This window comes from Monodelphis domestica, chromosome 1 (assembly GCF_027887165.1).
Source record: "Monodelphis domestica isolate mMonDom1 chromosome 1, mMonDom1.pri, whole genome shotgun sequence".
Taxonomy (NCBI): Eukaryota; Metazoa; Chordata; class Mammalia; order Didelphimorphia; family Didelphidae; genus Monodelphis; species Monodelphis domestica.
Window position 1 is genome coordinate 192,552,245 of NC_077227.1, and position 17,520 is coordinate 192,569,764.

The window sequence follows — 17,520 nt, forward strand, 5'->3', positions numbered from 1 at the left end:
AACTAATAATAAGAAAAACAAAACTGTTTTTGAAAACCTGGGCCCAGTAAAACCACAATTTTGTTTTCCCCAATTAAAAATGTTTTATATGTTGTTTCTAGAAGATAGAGAAGGAGTAAAGGCAGAAGTATGGGTTAATGTTTTTTTTCATTTTAAAGGAAAATAATAATGTGCCTAAATAATAACATTTTTTAGCTGGAAATGTCTGAATTGAATCTACATAATACTTTCTACATCCTTAAGTAAGCTTGTTTGGTTGTTCTCTACATGCAACTGGGTGACTTTATATTTTCAGTGTAATTAAGATGGAATTTTTTTTTCTGATCCTTGACTAAGAAAAGAAAGAACACATGAACATTTAGTCAGGAGTAATCAGGGGTTTATAGGACCTAGGATTAAACTATTAAGTGAACCTGGCACATAGAATAAAGAACAATTGATTACCAAGTTGCCTGGTGCTGCATTTCATAATTGTGTCAAGCATTTAAAACTAGTTGATATTTTCAAGACAATCAATGCATATAAAGAGTTACAATAAGTAATTTTTATAGATTTCCATATAGTTTGCCCATAGAAATGATTTGTAAGATGAATTTACTTTGTGGCTGTACATAGTCTTCAATTCCTGAGGACTCTAAAGAATACATTTTTATCCTCATATTAAGTATCCTGAACCCTCAGAGTCTTGACTAGGCAAACTATCTTAAAACATTCAACTTAAATATATGTTATAAACAGTCCATATATAATGGTCAACTAGGAAAAGCCAGAAACATGTCCAGGACCAAAGAATACTGTACATATCATTTTTAGTGATCTACAGTTGGGGCAGAGAAGATTGAGAATGCCCTTCTATACTATATAAATTCCAAGAGAAGAGAGGTCTATCTCCCCCACTGCCCTTATGGTCCAGATAAGGTCAGGTATAGTGCTCAACAACACAATAATAATCCTACCTTGTCACATCATTAATCAGCCTGGTCTGTAGAAGCAAGTCCCTTCGGGGCAGCAGGTTGTCACAGATTAGGTTCTGGTTGGCTCTTACTGCAACCCCATTACAAAGACAGAGAGAGCAAAGTACATCAAGAACCTGCAATGATACAGACTCAATAAAAATCCCCAGAGACAGTGAATATGGAAAAGAAATCTAAAAAACCATCATAAGATCTAGAAATGAGCCACTACAATACTTTTCTAACAGGTAAGAAGATATGCTAAGAAGTCTCTGAATTGGGACTTGGGGAAATCACAAAAGTGAATGTAAAAGTGAAAGGCTGTTCACTTATCAGTGAAAAGTACCCAGAGGATTCTTTTCTGCTCTCAGCCACATTATTGCATTTCCTCACTCCTTCAGAACTAAACTGGTTTATTATAACAATTGTATTTTCTTACTAAGTCTAAGGGCTTGCTTAGATTGATTTATAGTGTGTCTGTGTTAAGTCCAGTAAGTTAAAAAAAAACTAATGGTGAATGAAAAGCATGCAAAGACCATATATGGAGCTGGAGTCTCCTAGCATAGCATAATATTATGATGAAGGTGATTTCTAGGATCACAGTATGTTAGAGTTGGAAATGTGTGGAAACTTGAAATGAGTTCTTGGAGTTTAGACTAGCTATCATGTATAAAATTGTATTATTTCATTCTCACATTGTTTTACTCAAACTTAGTTCTTCAGTCACAAAGGAATAAACTATGCTGAATTAAGGGCAATTCTTCCTTTCCTCCAGATGCAAGTGTACCAATCACCTGATTAATAATGCCAATAGTAAGTCACTTTCCACCAGTGAAGAGGTAGAAGATCTATATTTTAATTGTTCATAAGTCATTCAAAACTCAATACTTAATGAAGATAAGTAAATATATATAATATTAGTAGCATTTGTATCTCTAATTCTTACAAATCAATTTTTTGTATGCCTTCCTGAATTGCACGACAGACAAGTAGGAAGAATATTGATGAGATAGGAGAAAAGAATGGCAGAGGCCATTTATTGCTGAGATCTTACTATACCAGCTCAGTGAAATATATCAACTATAGAAAGGTGAAATCCAAAAAATACTTTCTAATTTTAAGAAAGGGCCTTAAATAGTCAGGATATTAAATATTACCTTCATCTAGCTTATCAAGTACTTACTTTCCTATCTTTTGCCTTTGAGGGAAAGAATGGCAAAAGATTTGCTGTAACAGTCAAAGTAAAAGTTGAACTTAAATTATATACAATAAGGAAAAGGAAAAAATGCACTCTGCAACAAATTCATAGCTCAGTGGGGTTGTGCTGCAAGCATACATAATCTTTAAGCATGACTCTCAGTTTTAGTGGAAGGCATTTTCTTTGATTAGCTAAAGAATGAATATAAATTCCCATTCCCCCTCAAAAACAAAAACAAAACCCTGATCTTTGGGAGACAAGGTCATTCTATCCTAAAAAACAAAACAAAACAAAACAAAACAGGATATTGACTGGAGAGACAGGTACTAAGAGAAGGCAGAGCATCCCCTGTAATTCTGCCTAATGGCTTAACCCCACACTAATTTGCCTGGGTTGTTCTGTGGAATCAGTTTAATCCTGGGTGTTAGCCTACCAAGGAATTGGTGTAATATCCTAGTTCCTCCCTCTCTGGCCAGCCATTCTATCATGTTCCTTTGGGCCACCCCCTCAACGCTCATGGGATTCTACTTCCATGGAATTCTACTTCCAACAGCTGCCTCACCTGAGCCTACTCTATCTTCCCCACCTCCAGTTTTCCAGATAATACCAGGCTGATGTTCTGAGAGGACTCTATCCTGAGACTGAACTCTCAGGGATGATGATACTACTTAAATTTGTTCTTCATTCTTCAATGATTAATAAACTCCTACCTTGACTTTCTTACTCTCCCCTTCTCAGTGATACTGAACACTCTTATCATTATTATTATTGACACTTCTTTCCATATCTTCCCTTCACAATTGCAAGTGCTTTCTCTTCCAAATTAGTTCTTTTTTTAAGAACAATTTTTATATTGACTTATCAATGCAGATGCTTCCTATCACCTTTGTTTACTTAGCACCAAAGCAAGGAATTTTGAGTTTGGGTGCCTCTAAAGGAATGTTTATTGAATGAATTTAATGAATATGGCAACCAAAATAGCCTACCCGATCTTAGGTTGCATTGAGAAGTATAATGTTAATGACAAGAAGGTTGACAACATGCAGACCACATCTGGAACACTATGTTAAGTTTTGGTCAAAATATTTAGGAAGGGCATTGATAATTTAAAGAAGGGGTAGAAAAACATGGGCTATATATGCTAATTGCAAGTGCTTTCTCTTCCAAATTAGTTCTTAAGAACAATTTTTATACTGACTTATCAGTGCAGATGTTTCCTATCATCTTTGTTTACTTAGCACCAAAGCAAGGAATTTTGAGTTTGGGTGTATCTTAAGGAATGTTTATTGAATGAATTTAATGAATATGGCAACCAAAATAGCCTACCTGATCTAATGACAATTGAAGGAAATAAGTATGTTTATGCTAAAGGATATTTTAAAAGGACATGATACCTTTAAGTATGTGAAAAATTGTTATTTCCCAATTTATTACAGAAGACAAAAATTAGGAGCAAATGGATAAAAACTGATGCAGCCGGTGGAGAAGTGTACAGAATGCTGAACTTGAAGTCAGAAGACCAGATTTCAAATTTGGTCTTTAGAAATGTCCTAGCTGTGTGATCCTGAGCAAGTCACTTGACCTTTGTTAGTCTCATTTTCACTGTCACATCATGGGGATAATAAGAGTCCTTACTTTGCAGGTTGTTATGAGAATCAAATGAAATAATAATTGTAAAGCACTTCACACAATGAATGGTATGTTGTAAGATAAAAATTTCCCTTCCCTTTCCCTAAAAATTTCAAACATGAAATGATAAGAGCAAATTTCCTACAATTTAAGGTATTTAAAAGTAAAATGGGATGCCTCAAGTCCTAGTGGTTTGTCCCTCAGTAGAAATCTTCATGCAAAGTCTAGATGTTAGCAGTGGGGTAGAAAGGATTCTTGTTTAGGTATGGAATGGATTAGATATTCTCTAATATTCCTTCTAATTTAGAGATTTGTGATTCATTCATTCAGTCAGAAAGCAGATGGGCTCATAAGAATAATCAACACATAGTCATTTCCCCAATTATCTAGGAGAAGTAGCTTGAGTAAAATTGTTGCTGATAAATATTAACACCTTCTTCTTTACAGTTCTCATCTTTTAATGATCCAAAGCTAGGGAACATGCATTACAAATAGAGTAAAATGAGTAAAGAGATTATTTTAAAATGCTACTTAGATGATTTTATGTGATGGTAACAAGAGCAAGTGAATAGGATGGGGAAGAAAATGGAAAATCTATCAGTCAATAAGCATGTATTAAATGCCTACTATGTGCCCAGCATTGTGCTAAACAACTTATCTCCAATTATAATGGCCTTAAGATGCTTTCAATAAAGCTATCTTATTTCCTAAAAATTTTTCACTTAAAATTACATATGCAGTTGTTTAATTCTACAAAGTATAAAATGTAAAATGCCAACAGCAATATAGTGATTTATCCCAGGACTTTTATATCTGAAAAAGATATATATCTTACAGTCTGAACTTGTGATTCTATTAATGTTAGGAACTTCCTATTTGAAAAGTTCTACGACTGCAAACTAGCAGTTCATCAACCACCAATAGTCTTAACATGTTGCTTTGGGAACTGAAAGGTTAAATGATTTACCCATGATTATCTAGCTATAATGTGTTAGAGGCAAGAATTGAACCTGGTCTTTCTGATTTCTCTCTATAGTCAATATTCCATGTTGCCTCACATTAATAATAGTAGTTTGTATGTATCACTTTATATTTTACAAAGCACTTAATACATGATACTTCCTCAGCTGCATTGGATGGCCATGTTGTCCTTTGTGCTCCAACACGCTCTAATCACTCCACAGTGCTTTGCTGCGTCGCCCTCTCAGCCGTTGAAACTTTTTATTGGTTTCGTCTGTCTGTTCAGCCGAAGCAGTCTTCACATGCTGGGTGAGCAAAGCCCTGGTTCACCAGGGGTCTACGACACGATGGCTACCCTCACAAGGTTTAGCCGGCCTGTGGAAGCTGTTGCCCAGGGTGTGGCAGCTGCCACATGCTAGCAGCTACTGGGAGCCACAAGTGAGAGCTGGGTGTCAGGTGGGGGTCAGAGGCTAGAGAGCTGCCCTAGGAGGGCACGACAAGCCCTCCATACCAGAGATACTACCCCTCCCTGAGCACCCCATACACCTCCCCCCCAAAAAAGGCAGAAGAAATCCAGTGGTTTGCTAATACAAAAATCTACAAATAATTTTTCAGTGCCCTCAAGACTGTCTATGGGCCATTAAAACCCACCACCACTCCCTTGCTATCCTCTGTTGGTGACACTCTCATAAAAGATAAAAAAGGGCATCAGCAACAGGTGGAAAGAACACTTCAGTCAGCTTCTCAACCGACCCTCTTCAGTCGACCAAAGCGCCCTTGACCAGATCCCCTAAAATTGCACCATTGAACAACTTGACATCCCTCCTTCAATAGAGGAAGTCCAAAAAGCCATTAAACAAATGAGTGCAGGCAAGGCATCCAGTAAAGACGGGATCCCAACCGAGGTGTACAAGGCCTTAAATGGAAAGGCACTCCAGGCATTCCACATAGTGCTGACCAGCATATGGGAAGAGGAAGACATGCCCCCAGAACTCAGAGATGCCTCCATTGTAGCCCTATACAAGAACAAAGGCTCATGAGCAGCCTGTGACAACTACAGAGGCATCTCACTACTCTCCACTGCTGGAAAGATCCTCACCCGTGTTATACTCAACAGACTCCTGTCATCTGTTTCAGAGCAGAACCTGCCTGAATTCTGACCAGATCACAGCACCATTGACATGGTCTTCACAGTGAGGCAAATGCAGGAAAAATGCCTTGAGCAGAACCTGAGTCTCTACATTGTCTTCATAGACCTGACAAAGGCGTTCGACACAGTGAACAGGGATGCATTGTGGGTGATCCTTAGCAAGCTCGGTTGCCCAGCAAAATTCGTCAAACTGATCCAGCTCTTTCATGTCAACATGACAGGGGAAGTCCTATCTGGTGGAGAGACTTCCGATCGCTTCAACATCTCCAATGGCGTGAAACAAGGCTGTGTCCTCGCTCCAGTACTATTCAACCTATTTTTCACCCAAGTATTATGACATGCTGTGATGGATCTAGACTTGGGCATCTACATCAAATACCGACTGGATGGCTCACTATCTGACCTTTGCCGCCTGACTGCAAAAACAAAGACAACAGAGAGACTCATCCTGGAAGCTCTCTTTGTAGATGACTGTGCTCTCATGGCCCACCAAGAAAATCATCTCCAAACCATCGTGGACAGGTTCTCTACCACAACAAAACTATTTGGCCTGACTATCAGCCTCAGCAAAACAGAGGTGCTGTTCCAACCTGCACCAGGGAGACCAACTAACCAGCCGTGCATTACAAACGACTGCACGCAGCTTTCTAACGTCAACATTTTCAAGTACCTGGGTGGCACCATCGCCAACGATGGGTCCCTAGACCACGAGATTAATGCCAGGATCCAAAAGGCCAGCCAGGCACTTGGGTGGCTGTGCTGCAAAGTCCTCCAACACAGCGGTGTAAGCACTGCAATGAAGCTCAAAGTGTATAACGCAGTGGTCCTCAGCTCGCTCCTGTACGGTTGTGAGACATGGACACTGTACCGGAAACACATGAAACAGCTGGAGCAATTCCACCAACGCTCTCTCCGGTCAATCATGAGGATCTGATGGCAGGACCGAATCACCAACCAGGAAGTCCTCGACAGAGCCAACTCCACCAGCATCGAAGTCCTGGTCCTCCAAACCCATCTACGATGGTCTGGACACGTCATCCGCATGGACCCACAGCAAATACCAAGACAGGTATTCTATGGTGAACTGTCAGCTAGACTCAGGAAACAAGGCCGACCAAAGAAAAGATTCAAGGATCAGCTAAAGTACAACTTGAGGTGGGCTGGCATTACACCAAAGCAACTAGAACTCGCTGCCTCTGACAGAAGCAGCTGGTGATCCCACATTAACCATGCCGCCATCACCTTTGAAGATGAGCAACGTCGACGTCTTGCTGCTGCATGTGAACGCCGACACCAGGCCACAGCCGCACCTCCCATAACAGCTGGCGTCCCAGGCCCCATGTGCCACAAACTCTGCGCCTCAGCCTTTGGACTCCAAAGCCACATGAGGGTACATCAATAGATGATAATGCACAAAGACAATTGTCATTCTCGGTCACCGAGAGACTACCACTATAATATATGATATTGTATCTGACCTTAACCACATTATTCAGGCAGAGAGTTGATTTCACCAATTACAAACATCAGCTGAGCCTTTAATACTGCTTAAGAATTCTACTCTACCCTCACTGAGAATTTATTTAATTCTTTTATTTTAAACACCAAAAAAGAGAGAACTTCCATATATACAAGAGAACACAAAATAAGGACTATATATAAAATAATGGATTTCAGCTTCACAGTACTTTCTGTTATATTTATAAATACTTTACTTTTTTAAAGCTCTTACCTTCTGTCTTAGTATCAATTCTAAGACAGAAGAGAAGCAAGGGCTAGGCAATGGGGATTAAATGACTTGCCCAAGGTCATATTACTAAGAAGTGTCTGAGACCAGATTTGAACCCCATTCCCCTCAACTCCAACCCTGACACTCTATCCTCTGTTTTACCTGATTGCCCTTAAACCTATTACTTTCAAAACTTTATTGGGATTTTCTTATTGGCATCATAAAGATGTTTTCGTGGTACTTTTTTGAGGGTGGAGTATTACTATTATTAGCTCCCTCTCTCTTCCTATACCAGTTTTTAAAAAAGGAGGAAGGGGGGCAACTGGGTAGCTCAGTGGATTGAGAGCCAGGCCTAGAGACGGGAGGTCCTAGGTTCAAATCTGGCCTCAGACACTTCCCAGCTGTGTGACCCTGGGCAAGTCACTTGACCCCCATTGCCTAGCCCTTACCACTCTTCTGCTTTGGAGCCAATATATAGTATTGACTCCAAGATGGAAGGTAAGGGTTTAAAAAATAATAATAAAGGAGGAAGGAACCTTATAACAAATAAGCAATGTAAGGCAAAGCAAATTCACAGAATGGACAGATCTAAAAATCAGTATCTTTATTTCATTTTTCTGTCTCCTCTTTGTTAGGAGGTGGGTAATATTCTTCATCATACATAAGACCTCTGGAGATAGTGTTGGTCATCATATTGATCAGTGTTCTTATGTCTTTCAAATTGTTTCTCATTTTTTCCCTTAAAAGTGTTTTTGGAATTTTTTAAAGTTTAATTTTGTATTATTTCCAGTTCCAGATACTCCTGTTGCCCCCTCTTCTATTCATTAAAAAGGCAAGAAATAGAAAACTCATTACAAATATGAAGTGAGGCAAAACAAAAATTTCCATATTAGGAAAAGAGGAAGGAAGGGAAGAAGGAAGGAGAGGAGACAAATATTTTTCAGTTTGCACTCTGAGTCTATTGGTTCTCTCTGGAAAAGTTCCTCTTTTCATCAAGAAACCTTTGTAATACTGGTGGGTCACTGTGCTGATCAAAGTTATTTAATCTTTCACAGTTGATTAATTTTATAATATTGTTACAATATAAATTATTCTCCTGGTTTTGCTCATTTCACTTGCATCATTTCATGTCTTCCTAAGTTTTTCTGAAACCACCCCCTTCATCACTTCTTATAGTACAATATTATTCTTTCACATTACTATACCATAACTTGTTCCCCACTTGATGGACATACCCTCAGTCTCCAAATCTTTGCTACCACAAAAAAGACTACTATAAACATTCTGTACTTATGAAATTTTTCCTTTTTTTATCTCTTTGGGATATAGACCTAGGAGTTTTATTCTTGGGTCAAATAACATGCATAATTTTAAATTTAGGGGGTATAGTTTCAAATTAATCTCTAAAATGGTTGGTCTAGTTCACAGTTTCACCAACAGTGCATTAGTGTACATATTTTCCACATTTTCTCTAACATTGTCGTTTTCTATTTCTGTCATGTCATTGTTTGGCTGAGCCCATTTCTTGGCAAAAATAGTGGAATGGCTTGCCATTACCTTTCCAAGCTCATTTTACAGATGAGGAAACTGAGGTAAATAGGATTAAGTGATTTGCCCAGGGTCACAAAGCTGGTTAGTGTCATAGTTAGCCATACTGAAAGATATGAGGTGTTACCTCATTGCTTTTTTTATTTACATTACTAAAATTATTAGTTATTTTAACCATTTTACATGACTATTGGTAGCTTTGATTTCTTCCACTGAAGTCTTCTTGTTCAAATTCCTTGATAATCTATCAATTGGGAAATGTCAATCATTCTTAAAATTTTGGCTCAGTTCTTTATATATTTGAAAAATGAATCCAAAATTATTACAAAGATCCACCTTCCAGTTTCCTGCTTTTCTTCTAATCGTAGCTGCATTTTTAGCATTTTTATTTGTACAAAAACTTAATTTTACACCATCAAAATTTTTTCACTTTATATCCTATGATCTTTTCTATCTCTTATTCAATCATGAATTCTTCTCCTATCCACTGTTCTAACAGACAATTTCTTTCATGCTTCACTAATTTGCTTATGATGCAACTTATTTTTAAATCATGTACTGATTTAGAGCTTGTCTTGGTATATGGTATGAGATGTTGGTCTACATCCAGTTTCTACCAGACCCATTCCCAATTTTCCCAGAAGGTTTTTATCAAATATTGAGTTATTACCCTAATAGCTGAGATCTTTAAGTTTATAAAAAGTAAGTGTGCTCAGTTATTTCTGTATATTATGTACTGAATTTGTTCCATCCATCAATCACTCTATTATCCAGTACTAAATTATTTTGATATCGGTTTTATAGTATATTTTGAGACCTAGTTCTGGACTTCTCCCATTTTTTTTCATTCATTCTCTTGATATTCTTGACTTTTGTTCTCTCACATGAATTTAGTTATTAGTTTTTTCTACCTCTATAAAGTAGTTCTTTAGTTGTTTTATTGGCATAGCACTGTATAAATAGGTCAATTTAGATAATACTGTCATTTTTATTATATTGATTCAGTATATTGATGAGTAGTAATATTTATCCAGTTATTTAGATCTGTCTTTATTTGTGTGAAGAGTGTTTAGTAATTGTGTTTATGCAATCCTTATATGTGTCTTGGAAGAGAGACTAGGACGCATTTTATAGTTATTTTAAATGGAACTTTCTGCTTTTTCCTGCTATGTTTTGTTGGTAATATATAGAAATGCTGATGAATTGTCTGTGTTTATTTTATATCCTACAACTCTGAAGTTGTTAATTGTTTTGACTATTTTTTTAGTTAACCCTCAAGGATTCTGAATGTAAAGTCATATCATCTGAATAACAGTACAACAATACTCTATTCCATTACAATTTGTCCATCTATTTCACAACTGATGGACCCCCCCACCCTCCACTTTGAATCAATTTTTTTAATTCTTTCTCTTCCCTTTATCCATTGGGCCATGAAGTTTTTTTTTTCCTTGTCACTGTTCCATCTCCAATATTCATTTCTTTCCACTTTAATAACCTCTCTCCCTATACCTGACTGCTCCTCAGTGCATGATGTATTTTCACATGAAAATCTGTGTGTATATTTGTGTGTATATATGTAAAGTATTCAACTCCCCATTTGCCAGATCATTCTCCTAAATAACTTTGATTTTCCAGGTTTCTCTTCACTCTTACATTTTCATTTCCTATTCTGGTGTTTTCATCAGCAATGTCTGAAAGTTGTCTCTTCTAAGAAAGATCCATTTAGTTCCCCCAAAGATTATATTCAGTATTGTAGGATAAGTTATTATTGGTTTTAAGTCTACATATTTTGCCCTTTAGAATATTATATTTCAAGATCTTGCAGCTAAATAGGTGGTATAATAATAAAGGCCTCTGTAGTTGGAATTAGGAAGCAATGAGTTCAAATACCACCTTAGACATATAACCAGTGTGACGTTGTACAAGTCACTTAGTATCTCCTGGTCTCTTGTTCCTCCTCCTTAAAATGTGGGTAATAATAGCACCTAACACATTTTTTGTGAGGATCTAATGTTATACTATAAATACAGTATCCTGAAAATTTCAAGGTATTATGTAAGTGCTAGCTATTTAGTTGTTGTATAGAGTTTTTCCCTCTTATTTGAGGTTGAAATAATGGAGTTGGTTTCATGCCCGATTCCTGCACAGAGAGGAATGAAGGAATTTTTCTGGATAAAGAGGCCTTTTAAAAATGAAGTAAAAAATTAAGGTGTCTAGACCAAAAGAAAAAATGTCTTTAGGATTATATGGAGTCACTTGACACTGGCAGTTCTCTAAGATTACAAGAAAGAGGTCAGGTTTTATAAATCAAATAGTCCTTAAAAGTCCAAAGGAAGGGGAACTCTTTAAGCAAACAGAATTGAATAAGGGGAAGAAGACTGCCTTCCACATCCTTATTAAAGATGGCTCCAACTGCTGAAGAAAGAAATTCCATTTGTAACATGTTTCTTAATACACTGGAGCTGAGGACTGTAAATTTTCAAAGTCAAGTTTTATCTCTGTATTCAAAGTGGATGGAAGATACAAAACTGAAGAGCCTTCACTAATGCCATCCTGAGAAAATGGAACATTTTCAATAGAGGTGTTGGAGATTTCCTTATGAGAAAAGCATTTAAACTTGGTTTGGCTACAGCTTGTCAATTTGGTGGTTTTAGACCTTTACTAGCTGGTATAGATATTGCATTTAGGAAACCCATTTCAAGTTGGATCACTACTATTTCTTTCTTCCCAGATTTATTTTACTGAGAATAATTACATTCAAATCAGATTGAATGTGACACTATCTTCACAGCAACACTAAAGTTCACAAGACTGGCAGTATCTTTCATTTCACATTTTTAGCAAAGAAATGATATTGGTGATTCCCAAAACAAATGGAGAGTCTATGACGTTAGTAGATAATAAATGACATTTCATGTCCACAATGAGAGGAACAAAGAATGAGTGGAAAAATTACTATTCAGTGTCTTCCTAAAAAATGTTACCTTTTGGAAATCGAGGATGAGAGAGCTTATAGTATTTAAGGAGAGTAGGAAAAGAAATGTGGGGATTATACTGCAAAAGCATCTAGTCTTCATGGTGAACAATCATACTTACACAATATACTTAAAATAACATATTATATTCATAATCTAATTTAGTACTGTATTGGTTCCTTTCTCTGCCAAAGTATTAGGACAATCTGATTTTCTAAACAATTGTTACATTCTTTTGCTGTATGTTGCATATCAACATTAAAAATTCAATCTGATCATTTTACATAGAAAAAAGGATCAAAGAGGTAATATTTATAAAATTCTTAGTATAATACCTGGCATATAGTAGGCACTATATAAATACCTACTCTCTCCTTCCCCCTCATATAGAACTTAGTTTTATAACTCTCTGATAAACTTAAGTATAATAAAAAACATTACATGGGTATCTAACAATTTAATACTAGACTATAAACTCCATGAAGATGAGTACTGTGTCACATCTAAGCTTTTTATCATACCTTGCACCTAGCTTTGTGTACAACAGGTACTTAAGTATTTATCATATATATAAAATAATGAGAGAAATAGAGCAGTTGTCATCAATCCCATTTTACATTCAAAGGTATAAAGTACAAAAAAGTGAAATGACTTTCCCAAGGTTATATAGCAAGTGAGCAGTAGCACCAGCACCTAAATCCTGGCTCTCTAACTCCAAACCCATTACTCTTTGAAAGAACTTCTCACCTCTCTGCATCAATTCCTCATTTGTATATTGAAGATATTAAAGTATACCAATATGAGATTAATGAATGAATTCTTGCTCTTTATATGTCCAATAGAACATTGTTTCTCCACCTTAAGTCTTTTTTCTTTCATAATTTCTTCTTTACCTACAAACATATTATTTCAAATTTGACCCTGCTTTGGAGGAAGCAATAGTGATTTCCATGGAAAGGGGTGTATTGTTCAGAAAGACCACCAGAGTTTGATACCTATAAGTCTAAAAAACTTTTGGTACTGAACCACAAGATATCAGTGAAAAATTCAAGATTTAAGTCAGAAACTCTTGGGAGGCTGGAACAGAAAAAAGCAGTACATAGATGTTCAAGCTTAGGATCATGGCTGGTCATTTTTGTGTTGTTCATAAAAAAATGAGATATCTGCAGGAGTGTATGTTCACACATTTATGCAGAAATAGTATGGTAGAAACCATCTTTTTACATGTTATATGTTAGATTGAAAAGCTGTCAGAACTATTTGTCCTGGTGTGGTGATCTTATACCAATTTCTACCACTGAGGGTTCTACAGACAGCTACCACAATAACTACCATGATAACATGGGATTACATTTTACCTTGAAACTTAAATTATACCATGACATGGTTTTTCTTTTAAAAGGGTATTAATTCTGGACAGTCATACCTCCTGCTGTAAACCCACTAATAAAAATAATCAAATTATACTCTTAACATCCCTAAGTACCATTTCTAGCACAAAGATAAATCTGGCTGAGGTTTCATCAAGTTTCCAGACATATTAAAATATAAATTAGGATCTGAAATGGTTAAAATCTGCATATTTCACTACACACCAACTCTTTAAATAATGTATTTCAGCACTTTGACTTGGGCTTTTGGTGATTGTTTCTTTTCCTATAAAATGGGAAGGATGATAAACCAACTTGCTTCTAAAGAATATCTATTAAACATTTTTGTTGCTTTTGGTTGAAAGAACCTATAATACAGATTGTATGACATAATAAAAAAGTCCCTGTAGATAAACATTTATTAGAGTAAGCACTCAGTGAAAAGACTTCACTGATGTTTGTATGTAGTTATTGGCTTATGTGTTTGTGTTACTTGAGAATATATCAATTATTTCTATCACAGCTAGCAGGAAGGAAGGAATGTATTAGCGTGCAGAGAAAAATGATTCTAAAATCTATGCCTCATCCCTATTTTTGATTTATTGTATTTGGGAAAGCAATTTGAGATCACACACATTGCTTTCTATTGTTTGCCAAGTGATGTTGCAGGTGTTCAAGTCCATGTCTTGCATATTTTCGAAGGATGCTATGTATCATCTAAACAATACTGCAGAGAGAAGCTCATTTCCCTTTTCCCCCAGAGATATATTTGTGATTTATGGCATCAAAGGCTTATGTAAGATTAGAAAACATGGGTCTATGAGTACAAATCTCTTTCAGCTCCCTTAGAAGGCTCGCTCTGAGTTTTATTCCAACTGTGCAACCTAGATCACAAAAATGAAATGACCTGTTATCTATAAATATTATTCTGACCATCAATTCTTGATATGACTTTCCTTATGATGCTTATGATATATATTTAAGTAAGTCGTAGGAGAGAAGAAAAGTGTTATAGAAATATAAGAAATGTTATAGAATAGCAAATATTTTGTCTGTCTTTATCACCTGGGAAGCAGAAGTCTAATAACTTGAAACAATGCAGGAAATTATTTGATCTAGTTATTTGACTTTTAGGTAGATAAGATAATGTCATGTCCACTTACCGATGAGGTAAGGCCCAGAAGGGTCTAGTAATTAACTTAGTGTCATGGAGCTTAGTTAGTGGTATCTCACTAGTGGTACAGGCTAAAGAGTTGTAATGGGATCTCATCCATTTGAACTGCATTTGTATACTAACAAACTAGTTTTATAATGAGGTTCTATCCTATTCATTTTCTGCTGCTTTCTCTACATGTGTAGAAGTTTTGTCTTTCTGTCAATAAGCACCAAGAGGATAGGAAAAAGTACTGTATCAATGTATATTTCACTTTGTAAAATACTGAGGGCTTTATTAAGTCATAGTAACAATTGATACATAACAGTTTAAAGTCTGCTAAGCATTTTAAATAGTTGCTATGAACCTCACAACAATCCTGGTACAGATACTGTTATCTTATTTTTATAGGTGAGAAGATTGAAGCCCAAAGAGATTAAGTGATTTGCTCAGGGTCACACAGTTAAATGGAACAGAAAGTGGGATCTGAATCCCAGACTTCTCCTTAACTTTCTACAGCACCACATTGATGAGAAAACCATAGGTCTAAAGAAGAAACTGGGAGCCAGAACCTCAGGTAAAGCTTACTTGTTTTGCTGATCATGATGTACAACAGACTTATTGGATAGTTTGTGAAAACAAGAAAGAATCCTGCTAATTTGTCTTCCTGTGTAACCAAGAGACAGTTCTTACAGTGCTTTGAACCTCTGGAAGGAAGAGACACCACATCAACACAAATTGCTTTTTATCATTCTTTCCAAACCTACCTTGTGATTTCGGCCATGTTTATCCAGAAGAGAAATGATAGACTTTATGTGTCCCTCTGATATCAAATTTAAGGCTTCTGGGCTTTCAATCAAGATGCAATGCAATACTTCCAAAATACCTAGATAAAAGTTATAGAAATCATTTGAACATTTAATAACTTGCAGTCCTTAATAAAATTTAGAAGACAGAGAATGGAAAGAGCAGCCTGAGGGAAAGTAAATATCATCAAATTTATCAAATCTATTAAATGTCTCAAGACAGAAAATGAAGTTATCTATAATGGACTCTAGATCTCCTGGGGCAAACTAGCCTGTGATGTATAGGTAAATGTAATTCTTCATTTAATAAAGCGTAATCTTTGTGCATTAAAACATGAAAAGGCAGCTAGAGAGTGTAAATTCTTATTTGTTTAAACCAAAACATTTCTTGATGAGAAGTAAGCAAGAACATTTCTATAGCTTATTGGGAATGCTTTAGGGCACTTCAGTTATAGAGATTATCTGTTTTTTAAAGAACATGAACTGAGACCTTTTTGTCATCAACTTTGTAGTAAATGACAGGCAGGTAGAAATGCTTCAAAAATTTTAACAAGTTCTAGCTTTATTGAAAACAAAAACTGTCTTCTATTCTCTTTGTTCTTGTACCTGAGGTACCTACCGTAGCTCCTTAATGAGGGTAGGTGATTATTAAACATAAATTGCCTTCCTAATATAATCTCATACTTTTAGATTATAACTTTATAATGAAAGTCTTGTGAAGATCATGTTCTTAAGATTCTCAGTTATACAATATCTTGTTCATTTTGGATTTCTTGAGCTTTATTTCTGTTGCATCAACTACCTACTGGATGTTCTGTAGAGACCTTAAACTGAATACATACAAAACTGATTTCATTATCTTTCCCTTAAAACCCTACCTTCTTCACAACTTCTAATTTGTTGCCAAATTCTCTCATTTCTACTTTTGCAAAATCTCTCATATATAAATTTCCTTTTCTCCTTTGACACAGTTGCCAACCTATTTTGAGCCCTTATCACTTCGCCTTTGAACTATCTGCAATAGCCTACTACTTGGTTTACCTACCACAAGTGCATTCCCTCTCCAATTAATTTGCTACTTAGCTGTTAAATGATCTTCCTAAAGTGAAAGTCTGACCATGTCATTTCCTTACTCAGTAGTGCCTTGTTATTCTCAGAATCAAAAACTAAATCCTCTGTTTGGTTTAAAGCCTTTCCCATCTGTGCACCTTAATATTTACCAAGTCTTTGATTTTATGATGAAGAAAGCATTTTAGGAAATGAATGATGATGATTCACTTGCTTTTTCACTCCAAAGTTATTTTTCAGTACTCTTTATAGCAGAAAAGAAACAAAGAAAAAACCCATACTGTGAATTCCAAAACTACTCCACCCTATTCAGACCATTCTTTAGAAGACTGAATTTAGCTATTTCCTGATCAATAACAATAGAGATACTTGAAATAACAGAATCAGGTCTTGGGAACTACATTCTCCAGCCTACACAGTGTAACAACATTAGGAAGGGCTGCAGCAAACTCATGATTTAATTATTTGAGAATATGGCCTTCAACAGATAAGTGCAAAAAAAGGACAGACCTCTGGGTGGTCCTAGGTCAAACTTGAGCCACAATTGGCACATGTAAGACGCAGGAAGTGAGGTAGAGAATGGCCTCTGGGGTTCTTAGGACTTCCTGGGAGGATGGAGGAGCCCTGCAGACTGCTTTCTTTCAGATTGGTCACGTGAGTGATAAGGATTGATCCCTTTCCCTGCCTTGGCTATCCAAGGCCTTAAAACCAGCTTTGGCTCAGCCTGAGTCAGAGTGGTTCTGAGTTAACTTCTTTCCTTCTCTCCTTCTTTCCTTCTCTGCCTTTTTCCTTCTCTCTCTCTCTCTCTCTCTCTCTCTCTCTCTCTCTCTCTCTCTCTCTCTCTCTCTCTCTCTCTCTCTCTCTCTCTCTCCCTCCTAATATTTTCTTCCTCCTGTTGTAATTAAAACACCATAAAAATTTGGCAGCTAACTTGAGTGTTTCATTTAGGAATTACGTAAGTGAATTCCTTGGCAACCT

The 17,520-nt window shown here is 36.3% G+C and overlaps 1 protein-coding gene across 2 annotated transcripts in view; it reads right to left on the reverse strand.

Moving 5' to 3' along the window:
• RYR3 (ryanodine receptor 3) overlaps positions 1-17,520 on the reverse strand; it is a 793,997-nt gene that overhangs the window by 386,033 nt on the left and 390,444 nt on the right. For both annotated transcript variants that reach the window (XM_056810219.1, XM_056810218.1), the window contains exons 16-17: positions 15,436-15,554; positions 957-1,090 (exon numbers count right to left, since the gene is read on the reverse strand). In XM_056810219.1, coding sequence (XP_056666197.1) covers positions 957-1,090; positions 15,436-15,554 — 253 coding nt within the window. The remainder of the gene's footprint in view (positions 1-956; positions 1,091-15,435; positions 15,555-17,520) is intronic.